Source organism: Lepus europaeus, chromosome 3 (assembly GCF_033115175.1).
Source record: "Lepus europaeus isolate LE1 chromosome 3, mLepTim1.pri, whole genome shotgun sequence".
NCBI lineage: Eukaryota > Metazoa > Chordata > Mammalia > Lagomorpha > Leporidae > Lepus > Lepus europaeus.
In genome coordinates, this window is record NC_084829.1 from 42341481 (window position 1) to 42360139 (window position 18659).

The window sequence follows — 18659 nt, forward strand, 5'->3', positions numbered from 1 at the left end:
CCTGCAGCGTGAAATCACAGCTGTGTGTCTTGCGGAGTGTCCTCTTGAGTATGAAATCGTTTCCTCCTCAAGCTGAGGCAGCGTCTCAGGCAGACACCAGGCTTCCCTTGGGAGAAGGGGTATTTCCTCCAGGTCCCCCCAGCTCCAGAGGGCGGGACAGTCTTTCAGGTGGTGGGATCCCATAGAAGGTTCTGGCGAACCCTTGCTGAGAGGCCAGGGTTCTGCACCCATCTGCAGAAAGACCCGCTCGAGGGAAAAACCAAGGATGCCGCAAGGCCTCTAAAAACAGCCAGGCGTCCTCCCCAGCCTGGCTCCCCACACCCAACCCTTCCCCACCCAATGCAAGTGCTCACTTGGGAACCAGAGCACACAACTGCTGACCACACAGGGGTGGAGGGGTGCTCAGGGAGGGACAGAGGGCTGGACCGTGCAGCTGGGTAGAATGGAGTGCTAGGGGCCAGGGACGGGACTTCATTCTTGGACCGGGCTTGTCTGCCTTGGCAAGCAGCCTTGGGATGTGGGTGGATCACCCAGCCCACTGGTCTCCCCATCAGTTATGTTTTCTCCTGGGTCCCATCATTGGTCATTTCCCCTTCTCTTGCTGAGCTGCTTGGGTTGGAGTGGGAAAGGGAAGGTGATGAGTAAAACAAGGAGAGGGGTTTCACTGGCCTGTGTCTCTTTCTCAAGCTTGCAGCTGCCCTCCCTGAGCCCAGCCTTGCTGCCTTCCCGCCATGGCACAGACAGGGCCTGGGAGACCCAATCTCTCTCTCTAAATAGCTGGGACCCTGGAGTATAATCCAGGGCTGGGAGTCAGGACAGGTGACACTGGCCACAGGGCTGGGCATCAAAGGGAGACCAGAAGGTGGTGGGCTCAGCACCAAAGCCAAGGCAGTATGGGGTCAAGGAGCTAAGACTCTCTGGCACTCAGGAACCATATGGGGTGGGGGGGAGTTTGGTCCAAAGTCGGGTGATGGGGTGGACTCTGCTGTCTCCCCTGTGGCTTAGAAGAGAATTATTAATGGCATGGAGATGGATTAGACTTTAGAAGACCAGTGACCTCTGCCTTATATTGCTCATAGTTCCAGAAGATTCTCTGGGGACCAGTCTGCAGTCACTTCCTGGAGAAGGCATGTAACTGTCGTGGGGACACCCACCCTTCATACCTCAGCCCCACCTCTCTCATCTCCGAGGGTTGAAGTGATTCCAGAGAACAACAGAGAAGTCCTTCCCAATCTGCTGTGGGGGAGGGGCAGGGCATAGGCGAGGGATTAGATAGGAACCCCAACCCCAAAAGATCAATTAACTGCAGCAGAGTTTAGCGCCCTCTGGTTTCAACCTTCTTCACAGGGTTTTAGTTTTCTGTTGGGCTGTGGGAGGGGTGGCTCCTGGTCTGCAGCTTTCCAAATTGTGTTAGGTCATGACACACGCTGTGGACAACTGGTGGGGAGCTGAGTCCCAGGTGAAGCTGCCCACAGCGGGAACTGAGCCACCCAAAGGCGCTGGCCACCTGAGCCAGGCCGAGGGCAGAGGGCAGCCGCATCTCACAGCATAAGGTTGGGAAGCTCCTCTCGGTCAACCCACTGTTTCACCCACTCTGCAAAGAAACTGGCAGCAGGCTCCAGGAGGCTGGACAGCCCGCTGGGGTTTAATGAGCAGCAGATGATGCTGGGAATTAAGGGAGGGCTGAACGGTTCCCAGGGCAGATTAGAGAACATTCCCACATCTTTCTCCCCACGCTCAGGGCAGACACCAAGCCGGGAATGATGGAGACAACATGGAGAAGCTGGCCCCTGTGGGTCCCCCACTAAATGATGGGCTTGTTAGCCCACACATCTGCGCTGTTCCTGTTTAGTTCCAGCATCTGCTGTGGGCTGACAGCGATGCACAGGCTTCACTGTGTTTAGCCGAGTGGCTTCAGCACCTTCCTACCTTGAGATGAGAGGCAGGAAGGCCCACACAGGAGAGGAAGAGAGACACAGGAGGAGAAGCAAGCTACGTGTACGTAGGTGTGCGTCTATGTGTGTGCGGCATCTCACAGCGAATGCTCTGGTAGCTGTAACAAAGTTCTCACCTGAGGCCACATCTGGCTGCCTGGACCAAGGCCTGGCCGACACTAGGTCCACAAGCCCCGTATGTAGCACCTGCCTAGGTAGGATCCATCTGAGGCACCAAAGAAACCCTCAAATGATTACAAATCAAGGGGCATTGGAGGACTCAGCCCAGGGAGGGCCACAGGACGGACAGACTTGTCCGAGTGAATGGAAATGAGAACCCTGACCTCAGCTCCACTTGCCCTCTCTTTTGGCTTCCCCTACCTGGTGCCACTGCTAATCCACACACTCACCCCGTGTGTGTAAAAGCTTTCTCCTGCCGTTAGTGTGATCAGATAGTAACTGTCTCCTTCTCGGACTCCAAACTGCACGAGGCAGGGCTACGTCCCTGCGTCCGAGTCCCTGCTGCGTCTTAGTGTTTAGTACAGGTCCTGGCATGCACTTAAGTGTTAAATAATAGTTGAAGAAATAAGCAACAGTAGCTACCCAAATATGCCAGGCATTGGGCTACACAGGCTATTTCCGATCCCCACGAACACTCTGCAAGGGCGGAGTATCAGCAGCACGAGTCTTAACATACTCCCCATTTCACAGGTGAGCCAACCAAGGCTGCAGAGGCTAAGGGACTTGGCCAGGGGGATGCAGTCAAGATTAGAACCCATGTCTATGGATTCAAAACCAGGGGACTGATTATTGTCGGCTCTGAGCTGCACCCTGAGGCTCTTTCCTCTACACTTGTCTCAGTGCCCCATGTACCATCACCCAGGTCTTATACACAACGGGGAGGAGCTTACACAGACGAATGCCTGATCGGCAAACACAACTGCCCCCAGGTGGCTTTGAGCTTGCAACTGACAATCAGGATGGAACTGGTGCTCTATGTTATTCAAAAGTGACACAGCCAAACATGCAAGCAGCCCGCTTTCAGGCAGCAATGGGGCCCAGGGCTCCTGGCAACCTACCGGCATAGTGGTAATTTGCTAAGGGATGGCATTTTAACCTGACTGGCTTCCGCAGCAGCAGCATTTCCAGGGCAGCCTGTAGAGCCGGGGAGAGGAAAGACAGGAGTCAGTACCAGGCCTGTGTGCCCCCGGGAGACCAGCTGCCCACAGAGGGAAAAGGGCCCCAGAGGGAAGGCCCTGAAGAAGACCAGAGGGAGACCACCTGAACTGGCCTTTCCTTTCTGTTCAGTCCTAGGGGGACTCACTCTGACATCTGCCCCAGGCCAAGCCTGAGGCCAGCTGGTCAGGCCGCAAAACAACACAGCCTCCTGCACTGGTGAGGAGAGCCGGTGGGCATCCTCTCCATAGAGGCTGTTTCTGGGGGAAGGGCCCGAGGAAATGAGTGGGTGATTTGTAACTGTTTTACGGGAAAATCACGTTGCATTACAACTGAACATAACCAGCTGTGTTAGTAATACATGCCATCTTTTCAGAGGTGAACCCCTTCAAATCTTCCTTCTGCCTTGTTGGCTTTAAAAGAAAAATGCTGTAGGGCTCGTTGAACAGCAGATGGTTTAAGGGACAAGGCCTAGAACCTTGCTGTTCCCAGTGGGGTCCTCAGACCAGCGGCACCAGCAGCACCTAGGCCCCTCCCCCAGACCCGCTGACTCAGCATGTGCATTTTACCAAGGTTCCGCAGGTGATTCGTATGCACCTTAAAAGTTCAAAGAGCAGTACCCTGCAACACTGATCTCAGAGGGTTAAGGCTACTTCTCCAACATTCTAGAAAGTCCTTGAAGGGTATTGTAGTATTGGAACATTTATTTTCACAATTTCACAAAATCAAAAAGCAGGAAGCGAGGTCTAATACCAGGAAGAACCATGCATTTATAGAAGGGGAAACTGGTAGTGATTGAGTGTTCTGGCCAGAAGTCCTGGGTGAGCAGGCAGATTGTCAAATGCACAAAGGCTCCAGTTTGGGGACATCTGCAGAACCATGTGAAAGGGGGGAAGAATGGGAACAGCTGGTGCACAGCAAACACTTAATTTTGGTCAGAGGAGAAAACAGTTCTCCAACATCCAGTTCTGACGAAGAATCATCATCAGGGTACGCTAGGCCCGGGTCAGGAAGGCCTTCCGCCTCCATTGCTGGAGACTTGGTTTTCTGATGTAAAATACAAGGAAGCTGAAAAGAAATTCTATCTTTCTGGGACAGATGTGTCTACAACAATGACTTGGGAATCGATGTGCAAAAAGAAGTCCATTCAGAGACATTTTCTTCAGGATCTTAAGTCCTGAGCAACTCACTGAGATAAGGAACATGGAGACATGTTGATGGGTTGTCATGGCACGCCTTGGTTGTGTGGTATGTGGGCCAACACAGAAACATGGGAAAACACGTGTCAGAATTCTGAGGTGAACAGCCTGCTTTTCCTGGTTCCTTACCATCACATCACCTTTGGCCTCAAAGAGAGAGTGCAAAGCAAATTCAGAATTGGTCCCTCCACCTGGCAATGCACTTGAACAGCACAAGTTCAGCAGATTCTCCACTGTTGGGAACAAAGAGAAGCCACTGCTTCAGAGAGAACGCAATATCATGGAAAACACACACTAATTCGGGAGCCAGATTCCAGGAGAGAATGGAGTGTCTCCTGCCCAGCTCTTCCCAAGGGCTCCTACCTCTTTGCTGGAGGTCATGGTTTTCCAGCTCCGGCCAGGGCTTCCACACCAGTGTGGCCTTGTGTGTGTCCTGGGCCAGGGCAGAGACATCCTGGAGTTCTGGAATCTCTGCTTGGAATCTCAAGCCAATGTTGATGCGTCTTTAACGACAAGAAGGAAAACAACAGTGGGGTCTTCAATTGATGGCCTAGGCCAAGGTAACATCAGACACTTGAAAAAGAAGGAAGTTGTTCCTTCTGAAGGAACACGGGGGCATTTCATCACAGTGTGACCCTGAGATTCTGTGCACGGCCTTTTCACTGGGATACGGAACAGCTTTAAGACTGGGGGGGAGATGTTGGGAGGCGTGAGGGAGCAGTTTGCCTGGGCCTTCATAGCTCTCTGTCTGGGAGCTGGGAGGAAGGCAGATTCTAGGAGAAAAGCCATTAAGAGCATGGCCAACAGTACCATTTACCAGAAAAAAGGGACAACTACAAAGTGATAATGTCATTTTTTTAAATCCTTTTTTTTTTGGACAGGCAGAGTTAGACAGTGAGAGAGAGAGAGAGACAGAGAGAAAGGTCTTCCTTTCCCGTTGGTTCACCCCCCAAATGACCACCACGGCTGGCACACTGAGGCTGTTGCGCTGTGCTGATCCGAAGCCAGGAGCCAGGTGCTTCTCCTGGTCTCCCATGCAGGTGCAGGGCCCAAGGACCTGGGCCATCCTCCACTGCCTTTCCGGGCCACAGCAGAGAGCTGGCCTGGAAGAGGAGCAACTGGGACAGAATCTGGCGCCCCAAGCGGGACTAGAATCCAGGGTGCCGGCACCACAGGCGGAGGATTAGCCAAGTGAACCACGCCGCCGGCCTTAAATCCTTTTTAGACCACTTTTGCATTAAGTTATCCCACCTAAGCCTCACAGATATCTACAAGGTAAACCAGGCAGTCAAAATCATTTCCATTTCATCCGAGTCAACCAGAGCCTAGAAAGGTTAACTTAATCGAGATTCCATAACAAAATGGTGTCAGAATCAGATCTGCTGATTCCTGACTCAATCCTTTTCTATGCTTATCCATAAAAGAACCACCCCCTTCCCTTCCATAACACAGTCCTCTTGTCCTTGATTTCACTTTCCGTGGCTTCAGTCACCTGTGGTCAATTGGTCTGACAATATTAAATGGAAAATTCCAGAAAGAAACAAGTCATAAGTCTAAAATTGCACTCCATTCTGAGTAGCAGGATGAAATCAGACACCTGCTGTAACTGGCCCTGGATATGAATGTCCCTTTGTCAAGAGTATCCAATGCTGTATACACCACCTGCCTATTAGTCACTTAGTAGCTATCTTGGTTATCACATTGACTGTTGCAGCATTGCAGTGCTTATACACAGGGTTCAGTATTATCTGAGGTTTCAGGCATCCACCAGGGGTCTTGGAACATATCCCTCATGGAAAGGGGAGCACCATTGTACCTCCCACTGCCCAGAATGATGTAAGCAGACAACAAGCCGCTTTGGAAGAGTGGGAACGAAAAGTAAGGGCATTCAGAGAGCTGGGCACGCTGAGAGAAATGTCAGTGTCACTAGGGAAGTGAAAGCTCATGGCTACCACCACAGTAACCTGTGGGCATTGATGGACTAGGACGCTGGGTTCTCTGAATACAGGGCTTCATGCTTCTACTGTGCACCGAGTCTTTGGCGAAAGCCTTCTCCTGGCAATGCTAGGAAAATAACAGGACTCAACTATGGTATCATGATTCTACAGTTTGTACAACGGCTCTCTCTCTCTCAATGGCCATTCTGGCCACTGGAGGACTAACGACACTTCTCCAAGCTCTGGATTCTTTTTCTGTTCTAGAGAATAACTGATGTTTCCTTACGGTTCAACATCCACCGTCTGCTCTCCAGGCCCTGGGGTGACTGTCACATTGCTGCCATCAATGCTGTCTGAAATACAAAAACCAGAGGTCACTGGTCAACAAGGAAGAGACTAAGGCACAGGCACAGTTACCTAACCAGTCCCAATAGCGCTCCTCTCCTCCCCAACCCATAGGCTCCAGGGACCACAGGGAGCCTGGTGCTAAATGGCCTCGGGTGGGCAGGAGGGGGAGAAGCCAGTCCCCCTGCTCCCACACTGATCTGCTGTGTGCTTTCCACACAACCCCTCTGGCTCCAGAAAGAGATCTTGGCATAGGCCTCTGTGTGCTTCATTTTTTTGTAAAGCATGCTACACAACACCAAGGCTTGATCTCGTGTTTGGTAAGAAGTCCTATTTGTCCATCCACTTGGGATAGCTATTGTATCTTATTCGATCATGCCTCATCCCAGAGGGGCTGTAGTGATCACCTGATACATTTGTCTCCTCACACTGTGACTCCCTGGAGAGGACTACAGGGGTCTTCAAAAAATTCATGGAAAATTCGTTTGGTGAACCGCTAGGCACGGTTTCCGACACCGCTTGGTCCCCAAATCAATTTATCTTTGAATCCCATTTTTCCCCGTGAATGTTTTCCACTACCCTCCTCTACCTCATTCTAAGTATTATTATTATTTTTTTTTAGCACGCAGCACAGCGCTGGCACAGAGATAAAAGACAGGCAGGCCTCCTGGGGAGCGTCCAGCATAGACACGGGGGACCCCGCCACCCCACGCACACGACACCTGTGAGGAGGCATCCTCGGCCCACTCACTCGAGCGACACAGCAGCACCCGCGGCGTGGGTGTCAGGGGCGTGAGGGGCAGCTGGGGGTGGGCGCCGGGGCCGTGGCCGTGGCCAGAGATGAGGACGTTGCTGAAGAGCCCCGAGCCTTGGCGCACCGGGCTCAGCATGGGCGGCGGCGTGTAAGGGGGCAGCTCGTGTGCGGGGTCGAGGAGCAGGTGGTCGCCGAGGACGCGCGGGGAGCGCAGCTGGCTCTGGTACAAGGTGGCGCCAGAGTAGGAGGCGGGGCTCGGGTTGTAGGAGGGCGGCGGCGGGATGAAGAGGGGCTCCGGCCGGTGCCGGAACTTCTTCTTCTCCTGCACGGTCTTGGGGGGCTCCTCAGCCTTGGGCGCTCCCGACTGCAGCTTCCTGGGGACTTCCTGAAACGGGAGGGAGGATGCGATTGGAACCGTAGGCTCCGGCCCAGGGGGGCCATCTCCACAGGCACGGCGGGGAAGGGGGCTTCCGCCCGGCCCCTCCCAGCCCACCGGGCGACATCCACTTCAGGCAAAGCGAGCTGTGGCGGATCCGCTTTGGAAGTCACCCCTCCTGTCTGGAGGGAGCTGGGGGTGGCAGGACTAGCGGGTGGGCGAGAAGCGGGAACCTGCAAGCTCAGAGCAGTTACTCGGGGAGGCTGGGGCGCAGGAGGAGGGGGCGACCCGCCCTGGGGCCTGCTAGGCGCTTCAGGGCCGGTTTCCTGTTGCTTCCCATCCCATGGACCTGGCCGCCTCCTGCCTCAGCACCCCGGGCTGCAGCTCGCAGCCCGACTTCCTGTCAGCTGGGCGGCGTTAGCTCGCGGGGGCGGCAGCAGCACGTTGGGGAGACCTGCCTCCTGGATACATGTGTACTACTAAGTAAACATGTCTGTGCAGAGGAAGCTGGCATGCGGGCGCCACACAGACCCGCTGGGCTCCTGTGGAGAGCTGGGTGTGGCTGGAAGGGCCTTGGGGTTGGGAGAGGGGGTACCTGTGAAGAGGGCCAGATCAGGCTGTGGTGCCCTCCCAGGCCCTGCAGGCCAGTGGCCAGTCACAGCCAGGCTTCCTGGGATCCCTGTGCCCAGGGAGGCTCCTGAGGGAGAGGCAGCAAGGAGTGATGGGACGGGCTGGACAAGGTCACATGACCAGCTGCCGGCAGACCATGTGACCTGGCCCGGCAGGCCCTCGGCTCTCCTTCAGCACTTCCTGCTTCTCCCTCAGCTTTTTGGCCTCCAGCAGGGGAGCTCAGGAAAGCAGGGAGCTGAGGCTGGGAGGAGGGGGCCGAGCTGCCTCAGACTCCCTGAGCCAGGACCGAGGTTCTGAACTTGACCTCGCCCCCAGGCAGCTCTCCTCAGGCCAGAGCAGGCCAGCCTGTCTCCTCTTTCCACCAGAGGGCTCCTTGGTGCCTGAGGCTGAGGACAATGGGGGGAGGGGAGCAATCCTGAAACCTGACACCCTGTTCCCCGTAACTGTGGAGGTTCTCTAGGTAGAGGCAGAGCTCACCCTGGGACCTGGACTTCTGCCCCGGGGCCACAGGTCCCCTTGGGGCTCCCTCTCCTGTACCCTCCTGTCTTGTGACTGCAGCTCTAAGTTCTCCAGGTAGGACTCTGAGCACCCAGAATACCACAGGTGCACCTGCAGCCCACCAAGCTAGTCAGACTCCTGGGAAGGGGGGCAAGCCCTAGCCCACAGGGCAGGGTGACAACACTTCAGAGCCCACCCCCTTCAAGGTCAGGGGAGAAAACTGGGTCTCAGCTGCTCCCTCCCAGGGGGCTAGCAGCAGAGTCGGGATTGGAACTCAAGGCTCCTTCCCAGATATTTGAGTGCCAGGACTTTGCTCATCTGGACTTAGCCCCACCTACATGCCGCCACTTCAGCCAATCCCCTCCCTGCTGGGTCTCCCCCACCGTTCCACTAAGCTGAGCTCATCCCTTCCTTCAGAACCCTGCTCAGCAATCCTTGAGCAAACTCCCACCAATGCCCTGGTGCTCCCACTGCCTCATCAGCTCCCCAGGCACGGAAGCTCTTCCACTCACGACGTGGCTGTGTCCCCTTAAAGCCATCTGCGGTTGAAAATACCCTCAGTCAGAAACAAACGGAGCGCCCCTGACCTGCCAAGCGTCAGAGCTCAGCGACACAGCACACACGAGTGTGTAGCTTGCTGGGAGCTGGGAGCCGAGGCTGCCACCCGACATCACGGGAAGCTGTCACAGGCCAGGGAAAGACCTCACTTCAGACTGTGAGGCGCGGCTTCTACTGAACTGCTTGTGCACCATCGTAAGTAGAAACACTGGAACTCAAGCATCGTAAAGTCAGGGACCCTCTGGATTCCCTGTGTTCCCATCAGCCCTGTGCAGGGCATGGGTTTCTCCTCCTCTCTCATCGCTGTCTAGAATGGGTGGGTAGGTGGGTGCTGTAGGAACCCCTGATTAACAGTTCTCCAAGGGTACAAAGGATCTCTGCCACCAAATCAGCACCCTCCCCAGGCAAAGAGGGAGTCTGGAAGTGTCAGTGCCTCTCTGCCTATTGCTGGCTCCCAAGTCCTACCAGCTTATGGGAATCGTTGGGTTCTCCATCAGGTTCCTGTCCTGAGACCCCAATGCCACATACAGAACCATAAAGGTTCTTTCTGGACTTTGCTAGGCTCTGAACTACCCTCCCTACCCCTTCCCTGGCCCAACCCTACCCCACTGCCTCCTGATAGCCCAGCAGCCACCTATCCTCAAAGGACAGATAGGATTCAACCGGCAACTTGGAGGGGGAGGGGGCGCGGGTCTGATAAAGCCAACCATGTAGGTCCTGGATCCCTTGGGGAGGTTGCAGGGGAAGGCTCTGCCCCTGAGCGGAGTTCGGCTGCTTGGGTGAGCACTGAGAATTAGAGAGACAGAAGAACTTAATAGCAAGTGAGAGACACAAATCTCTTTGCTTTCCTGAGACTGGGGGTGGCTGGCTGGCTGGCTGTGAAACTACTTGGGGAATGTTCATGAGTTAGTTCCTTATAGGGATTTAAGCAGGTGCATGTTGAGAACATTAAGCGGCTGGTGAGGCTGGGCATCAGAATGCATGGCAGGGCTACTGCCTGGATGCCCCTGTCCCAGGGGCTACCTGTTTGGTTGCTGGATTTGGGTAGATCTGGGGAGGTTTGGAGATTTAGGGGAGGGGCCGGGGCCCTGGGCCACAGCTCTGTACTATCTGGGGCAGAAACACTTCCATAGTTAACAGGCAGTCTGGCTGCCTTAGTGATTGCCCGCTGAATCATCACCTCTGTAGACACCTTCAGGCGTCTCCAAATCTAAGCCAGGCTGTTAGCCCGGAAGAGTGACAGGTGTTTAATGGCGGCCACCAGTGTGGACGAGGGGGCTGGGCCGGGAGAGGCTCAGGCCATGAGCCGACCCCATCTCCAGGAAAGCAAAGGGATGTCCCAGCCCAGGCAAGGGGGGGCAGAGCAGCAACTCACGGCAGGTGCGTGGGGGGCAGCCCCTGGGGGTGAGTGTGGGGGAGAGAGGGTCATCCTCACGAGCGTGGGCATCTCGTCGTCGGACACGGAGCTGGCCGGCTGGTCTCTGGCGGAGGGGGCGGAGGCGACGCTGTTGGTGAAGCCCTGGCAGCTGGGCTTGGGCGCGAGAAGCTTGACAGGGACAGACACGGGCATGACCATGGGTGTGAGGCTTTCGGCCTCGGGAGGGAGCTGCGGCGGCGCGGGCGGAGGCGGAGGCGGCAGTGGCGGCTGGGGCGGAGGCGGCGGGGCCTTCTCTCCTTCCTCCTACACAGACAATAAAGGCTTTGATCCTTGGCTGGCAGCAGCTCTCACAAGGGGGGGGGGGACGACACACTTTGCTCTTCCTGGGCCTGAGTGATGCCAGCTGGCGGGAGACAGGGCCATGCACTCTACATTTAAGCAGTCTTGATCATGGACCATGTGTATAGCACAATATTCAAAAGAGTTTTTGGTGGCTGTCACTGCTTTTCAAGAAAAGGACATGGACTTGTAATTAGTTAAAAAGTGATCTTTTTCTAGGAGCTTTTAATTCTTTGGGCCTCGGTTTACTCATCTGACAAATGGGAACAGGCCGTCCATCTTACATTTTATTTAGGTTAAAAAACCACACTGAAAACGCAAACCATGTTACTTTAAAAAAAGTTAAGACCAAGTTCTTTTATCTAGCATGGTCAGGAGATGGAGTGATGTGGGTAGTAGAAAATTTTTGGTGAACACAGAGTGAATCCCATAAATTTAAATTAAGATGAACAATATTCAAAGACTTCTGAGAACATTCTTTGAATTTTAATTGAACTCTGCAGCTCATGAATAGTTTACTACCTAGATAATCCAGGGAGTAGTTCAGGATCTTTGGATGCTAGAGCCAAACACCACTGTACTAGTGGACGGAAAATTCTGGCTGAGAGCCTGATGGTTACCTTAGCTCTCCTTGGCCACTGCGTACTGACCTGGAAGGCCCCGGTGGCCCTGGTCTTGGGCGTGTCAGGCAGCAGAAGAGAACCACTCCTGCACCCACCTGCTTCCCTTTGCTGTCCCCTCCTCTCCGGGAGGCAGAGATGCAAGAATCCCCCAGAAGGATTTCTGGAACATCTGTTTTTGACCCTTGTCCTTAAAAGCCAGGTAAGTGGGGGGCGAATTGCCCTGGCTGGCTCCCAGGGTCGAAGCTTAGGCGTTCCTGTCCGGAGCACTGGGTCCCCAGGGACCCACACGGGGCTCACATCACTGTCTCACGGCAGCAAAGCGAAGCAAGCAGCACACGGCCCGGGAAGCACCTGTGGATGCCTGGCGGCGGCTCACCTGTTTGAGGCTGGGGGAGGCCCTCATTCCCCCGTGGGACCGCATGTGTCCATTCAGGGCGGGCAGGCTCTTGAACTCCTTTAGGCAGATGGGGCACAGCTTGTTCTTGGCATCAAACTGCTCCCCAAATACTCCTTTGGCTTGGCCACTGCTCACGGGGAGGGCCAAAGGGAGAAGACACACATGTTGAGGAAGCAGGAAGAGCAATTCACCACAAGACCTGGGACCCCCAGGAACCCTTCTTATTCACCCAATGCGCTCTCATCCTATTACCCTTCCGAGAATGAAGCCCAATTTACAGCTGAAAAAACTGAGGCTCAGAGTGGGAAAGGACTTCGTTATCGTCACACAAGAATGGAACAAAACATCCTTCTTACTCCAGGCCTGCAGGCCCTGGGCTTTCTGCCCACCATGGTTTAGTTCCCTTCTGGGGTCACCCTCCCAGGAGCCTTCCCTTGGGACACTGGCCTTAGTGAGCAGGTTCTGGCTGAAGCTGCCATTGCCAGGCCCATGAAGGAGGAAGCAGGCCTGTACTATTCATGCTGCATTCCCAAAGCCTAGCACTAGGCTGGGCACACAGTAGGCACTCCACTAGGCCACACTACGTGGACGGACGGGGGGGGGGCAGCACCTGGACAAACCCACCGTGGCTACTTACTTGATGGGGAGCCTTAAGCTCTCCCTGCTTCAGTTTTCTCATTTGTAAAAAGGTAATAATAATAATAATAATAATAGCTCACTATTTACATTCATATGGTAACCAGTCACTCTCACTGGGTTCTTTTACTACACATAATAAAAGAGGGGTCTTCAAAAAGTTCACGGGACATGTGTATTACCAAAACAAAAACAAAAACAAAACACTACCCATGGATTCTGAAAGTCTTTGCACCAAAATAAGTTTTTTTTTTATGTTTTAAAATTTTTATTTATTTATTTTGAGAGGTGGAGACAGAGTGAGTCAGAGAATGCTTCCATCTGCTGGTTCATTTCTAAAATGCCTGCAATGGCCAGGTCTTGGCCAGGCTGACATCACAAGCCAGCCACTCAATCTGCCTCCCCCACGGACGGTGGCAGGAACACAGTCCCTGGAGCCACCCATCATCCCCTGTCTCTCAGGGTGTGCATTAGCAAGAAGTGGAATCACAGCAGGAGCTGGGCACTGAATCCAGGTAGCCCCAGACGGGCTGTGTGTGTCTGTTTTTGTTTTGTTTTCAGATCTATTTATTTGACAGGCAGAGGTACACAGAGAGGAGGGAGAGAAAGAGGGAGAGAAATCGATCTTCCATCCACTAGTTCACTCCCTAAATGGCCACAATTACCGGGGCTTGTCCAGGTCAAAGCCAGGAGCCAGGAGCTTCTTCCGGGTCTCCCACATGGGTGCAGGGGCCCAAGCACTTGGGTCACCTGCCATTGCTTTCGCAGGCACATTAGCAGGGAGCTGGATTAGAAGTGGAGCAGCCAGGACTTGAACTGGCACCCCTATGGGATGCTGGCACTGGAGGCCATGGGTTAACCTGCTGTGCCACAATGCCAGCCCTCAAACGGGATGCGTGTGTCTTGCCCCCAGGTGCTGCCTAACACACAGTAAGCATTCAAACCCAACAACTACCATTAATATCCCTTTAGACTTCTGTGAGAGACTGACTTTGAATTTAGAGATGAATCATGAGATACAACCCAGGAACACCTCCCAGTCTCCCCAAATAGCAAGAAGCCTCCACAAATCCTACCTTGACTCAGGGGACCCTGGCTGGGCTCGCCCGTCAGAGAGGTGCACCTAATTGGGAGCCAAACAGGACATCGAAAGAAAGAAGAAAGAAAAACAGATGTGTTTCTGAAGGGAGGAGTTCTGGAGCAGCTGGGGGGGGGTGTCTTCCCGCCCCCCACCTCTCCCTGACCTGGTCCCTGTCTGCTCGCGTCTTTGTTCTTCTGCACCTGACTTGGTTCCCTTAACTGCTCCCTAACTCGGGACCCACTGCCCTCTTCCGGGAGGTGCTGCCAACCACACGCCTGGATGCGCCCCCGCCTCATTCCTTCTTGTCCTCCCAGGGCACGCAATCTGCACACAGAGAGGTTCCCTTCCCACAGGAGACACAGAGAGGAGAGCCGGGGCAGCCAGCATCAGGGCAGGAGCATTCCTACTGGAATTCTTTCTTTTAGAAAAGCCTTGGCCGTGCCACGTGATTCTCTTCTTAAAAAGCCTTGGCCATGGCATGTCATTCTTATATTCACAAAGGCTCTCCGTCGCCACTGGGTCAGAGCCCCAGAAAAAATGAGGTCAAGAGGGAAGTTCACCTCTACCCTCCAACCTCCATCAGGGCCCTGTCCACCCAGCCAGTTACTATTTGGGGTCACTTCCTCCCTAGACCCTGTTGTCCCGTAAGTGTAGGCCTTGGAACAGGCCAAAGCATGAACAGTGTCTGGCACCCAGGAGCCTCTTGTGTGGTCAGGTACTAACCAATGGTTAATGACCACGGCCTCCAGGCTGAATCTGGCCTGCAGACATGTTTTGTTTGGCTAGCCTCTAATTAAAACTCCTGAATGAGAATGTCATTGGATGAGGCCTCTGCTCTGTGGTCTACTACAGTCTCCACTACTCCCTATTGTCTTACATCAGACCATTTTGCTTGTTCATTTTACCAGCCTGGATTCTTTGGGCAGCTAACATTTTCCCCTCTGCAAGCACATGTAACATGTGAGATTCACAAAACACGGGCATACAAATGGCCCTGAGAGGCCTTTCACATAAAGAAATCCCAAATATATTTATCTGGAGACCGCCGTTTCCACATCAATAGCCATGAAAGGTTTTGTGGGACTTCTATGCAATCTACTTTGAGAAATGTGCCATAATGGGGGACCAATGTAATGGGAATACCCTGATCTGGGTGTAGGAGGGTGACACACCCCCACTGCCTGATCCCCTGGCACCCGACTCAAGGTCTTGACCATTACATGAACCATCTCGGCCATGATGCTATACTTTGGCCATCTCCTTATGTGAGATTAAAAGCTCCACAGGCAAAGGAGGGAATCCAAATTGACTTTGGACTCCAAGTATCTAACATAGCACCTGGCATGGTAGGTTAGTGTTTGGGAGATGAATAAAGACCCAAAGGGTAGAAGGGGCTGCAACGAGGATCGGCCACTGCACAACCTTGGCCCAGCCCAGCCCGGCCCGGCCTGGCCCAGCCCTGCAGCACACTGAGCTATGGTGGCAAACTTGCACTGTGAGAATACCTGGGGCCACACGGCACTGGGAGACAGCTGCTGATGCTGCGGCCCCATGCTGTTGAGGTGCATCCCGCTGGGCGACAGGAGCGGTCGATGGGGGAGGGCACTGCCGACCCGGGTCACGTCGGAGCTCGCTGGGTCTCCCAGTCCTGTGTCAGGAGGTCCCAGGTCCCCGTGGGAGCTCAGCATGGCCTGGGCCTGCCTGTCGCTAGAGAAAGTCTTCAGCTGACTGTCTTCCCGTGGCTGGTGCTGGGGCAGGTGGCTCTGTTGGTAGAGGGGGTGGCTGTAGGGCTGCTGGGGCTCCTGGTAGTAGTACTGGGGCATGGAGCCCAGCTGAATGAGCTGGACAGCGTGCGCCTGCTCTGGGGTGTACTGGTGAGGGTCCCTGTGATAAGGAGGCTGCAGGTGCACCTGTTGCTGCTGCTGCTCTTGCAAGTGTGGCATCATGGGCTGGGGCTGGTAATACTGAGGTATCTGCATTGAACCCTGCCGCTGCTGGAGCTGGAGCTGTTGCTGCGGCTGCGATGGCGGCGGCGGCGGCGGCTGCGGGGGGCGAATCTGTTGCTGCTGCTGTATCTCCTGCATGGAGAGCCGCTGCTGGCCAGCTGGCGGCTGCTGCTGCTGCTGAGAGTAATACTGGTGCTGCTGCATCTGCGGCACGTGCTGCGACAGCATCTGCGGGGCCTGCAGCGGCTGCCCTCCCTGGACCGGCATCTGGGCCAGTGGCTGCTGGTAGTCATAATACAGGTGCCCTGGGCTAGGGTGCTGCCCGACCTGAAGCGCTGGCTTGGACAGCCCGCCAGCGAAACCAGGGTGAGGCTGCTGGGGCACCTGTTGGTAGCGGGAAGGTATAGCCGGGGCCGGGGGCTCCATGGGCTTCTGAGAGAGCAGCTGGCGGAGGGCGCTGTCGGGGGCTCCGTCCATCACTGCCGACTGGGTGTGCAGCACCTGGGCCATATTGTTGACCTGAATCCGCAGGTTTTGGTTGGCAAACACCTGGGTGAACGAGTCCAGCTTGTGCAAGACACCGCTGGTGAGCTTCTGCGTCCGGATCTCGCTGGCCTGGGAGTAGGTATATTGGTAGCTGTCGGTGGGCTCAGCCTGGGCCGGTGCCCCCCACATCATATTTGAGTTGGCCAGGTTGCCACGGAGCTGGACGTGGTTTCCAGGCCCTGCGTGGCCTCCCCACGCTCCCTGCCTCGAGGTATCCATTTGGCCAAGGTTTTTGGAGCCCACAGGCAGACCCAGACCGTCGCGTGCATCTTGAGGAAAGTGGGGGGAGATGGGCGAGGCCTGAGGGGCATCCAGTCCGCCCCCCGTGACTGAATTCCCATAGTTGTGGTTCAGCCCGCCGGGGACACCAAGCGGAGGCTGTTGGTAGAAGAGATTCTCACCACCGTGGCCCACGTGGTTGGTCTTGTACACTTGTTGATCCTCCATGGTGCTGGCCTCGCTTGTGACTGTCCAGCCACAAAACCATATAAAAAGGTAAATGAAACAAACCCGAAAGGACTGAAACCCTGAGAAGCTGAGAGCACGTGTCCGCACTACTCCACAGCTGTCATGTTTGCGAACGGGGCTGGAGCCAGGGGATCCTGCTGGCTTGTCCCACTCACGTGCAGAGCGGGGGGTGGGCTGACATCCTCACCGGGGCTGGGGTACGGACCAAACACCGCCGTGGTGAGGAGACACCGCTCACACCTGCAAGCCAAGACACAAAAGACAGGAGATGAGCGACCTGGATGTTGTGGAACCAGCGATTATATCTACCAACACCAGTTACAGATACATACTAAACAGGAGAGCTGCTTAGAAAGACCCAGTGTCACTCAGTCCACCCACTTGATAGCAATTCTGCATAGCTTGAACTCTCTTACTCTCAAGTCTTTGTTCAAGGGCTCATTAGCTCATTGATTTGTTAATTCGTGGTTTTGCTCATTGATTAACTCATCTGTTCTTCTAGAACCCTGTTAGGGAAAGCCCAGCATCATCCTAGTGCCTCCAGGGAGACAAAGAAGTGTGAGACGCGCCCTGATGGATGCCATCAGTTCCACAGAAGATTACTAGACACCTACTCAGGGACAGGCACAGAGCCGGGAGGTGATGAGGCTGTGGGGTCCACTCCCAAGGAGCGCTCAGAACAAGGTGATGAACCGCATGCAGCATTATGTTGCCAAGCAGAAAGAGCTGTATGTGGTCAGGAAAAAAAGGGCAAAAATAAAGAGACAAGGGAATTCAGAGACGATGAGCTCATTTCCAGATGCACAGAATGGGAGGTTTCGAGAAAGAATACTTCAACGTAGTAGGGGTACTTCAACGAAACATTCATGGACAAATGGAATGAAAAGATAAGCTTATTTGGGTGCAAGAATTTTTGAAATCCGTGCATAATTTTTTCATAATACATATTTCCATGAGCTGTTTAAAGACCCCCAAGTATGCATGGATTTAAACTATTTTATACCACAACAAACTTACCTTTTAATCCCAAATTTCTTTGAACTTTTTAAAAAAATTTATTGATTTATTTGAAAGGCAGAGTTAGACAGGCAGAGGCAGAGAGAGAGGTCCTCTATCTGCCGGCTCACTCCCCAGATGGCTGCAATGGCTGGAGCTGCGCCGATCCAAAGCCAGGAGCCAGGAGCCTCCTCCCGGTCTCCCACATGGGTGCAGGGGCCCAAGCACTTGGGCCATCTTCTACTGCTTTCCCAAGCCACAGCAGAGAGCTAGATTGGAAATAGAGAAGCTGTGACTTGAACCGGCGCCCATATAGGATGCTGGCATCGCAGGTGGCAGCTCTACCCGCTACACCACAGTGCCGGTCCCTTCCTTGAACTTTTGAAAGTACCCTCATCTATGTTGGTTTGCTTGTCAGGACAACATGGTCACCAGCCTCCTGTGGCCTGTGCTCAGGGAAACATCTGTATCCAGAGGTGACTAGTTGGCCAGAAACTTATGACTTGATCTGGTATAAAAAAGTAGCGAGGGCCAATTGGATTCCCTATGTTAGAAACATGAACCAGGGGCTGGCGCCGTGGCTCACTTGGTTAGTCCTCTGCCTGCAGCACCGGCATCCCATATGGGCACCTGGTTCTAGTCCCGGTTGCTCCTCTTCCAGTCCAGCTCTCTGCTGTGGCCCGGGAAGGCAGTGGAGGATAGCCTAGGTTCTTGGGCCCCCTCACCTGCGTGGGAGACTAGGAGGAAGCACCTGGTTCCTGGCTTCAGATTGGCATAGCTCCGGCCGTAGTGGCCATTTGCGGGGGTGAACCAATGGAAAGAAGACTTTTCTCTTTGTCTCT

General features: G+C 54.3%; 1 protein-coding gene across 13 annotated transcripts in view; it reads right to left on the bottom strand.

Moving 5' to 3' along the window:
- Positions 1 to 18659, bottom strand: part of TRERF1 (transcriptional regulating factor 1) — a 225583-nt gene that overhangs the window by 25094 nt on the left and 181830 nt on the right. For 8 of the 13 annotated variants that reach the window (XM_062186120.1, XM_062186119.1, XM_062186117.1 and 5 more), the window contains 9 exons: positions 15367 to 17061; positions 13857 to 13903; positions 12124 to 12271; positions 10783 to 11088; positions 7343 to 7730; positions 6533 to 6599; positions 4673 to 4812; positions 4439 to 4542; positions 3014 to 3089 (listed from right to left, as the gene is read on the bottom strand). In XM_062186120.1, coding sequence (XP_062042104.1) covers positions 3014 to 3089; positions 4439 to 4542; positions 4673 to 4812; positions 6533 to 6599; positions 7343 to 7730; positions 10783 to 11088; positions 12124 to 12271; positions 13857 to 13903; positions 15367 to 16800 — 2710 coding nt within the window. In that variant the 5' untranslated portion in view covers positions 16801 to 17061. The remainder of the gene's footprint in view (positions 1 to 3013; positions 3090 to 4438; positions 4543 to 4672; positions 4813 to 6532; positions 6600 to 7342; positions 7731 to 10782; positions 11089 to 12123; positions 12272 to 13856; positions 13904 to 15366; positions 17062 to 18659) is intronic. The other 5 variants (XM_062186123.1, XM_062186122.1, XM_062186127.1 and 2 more) reach the window with 3 other exon arrangements.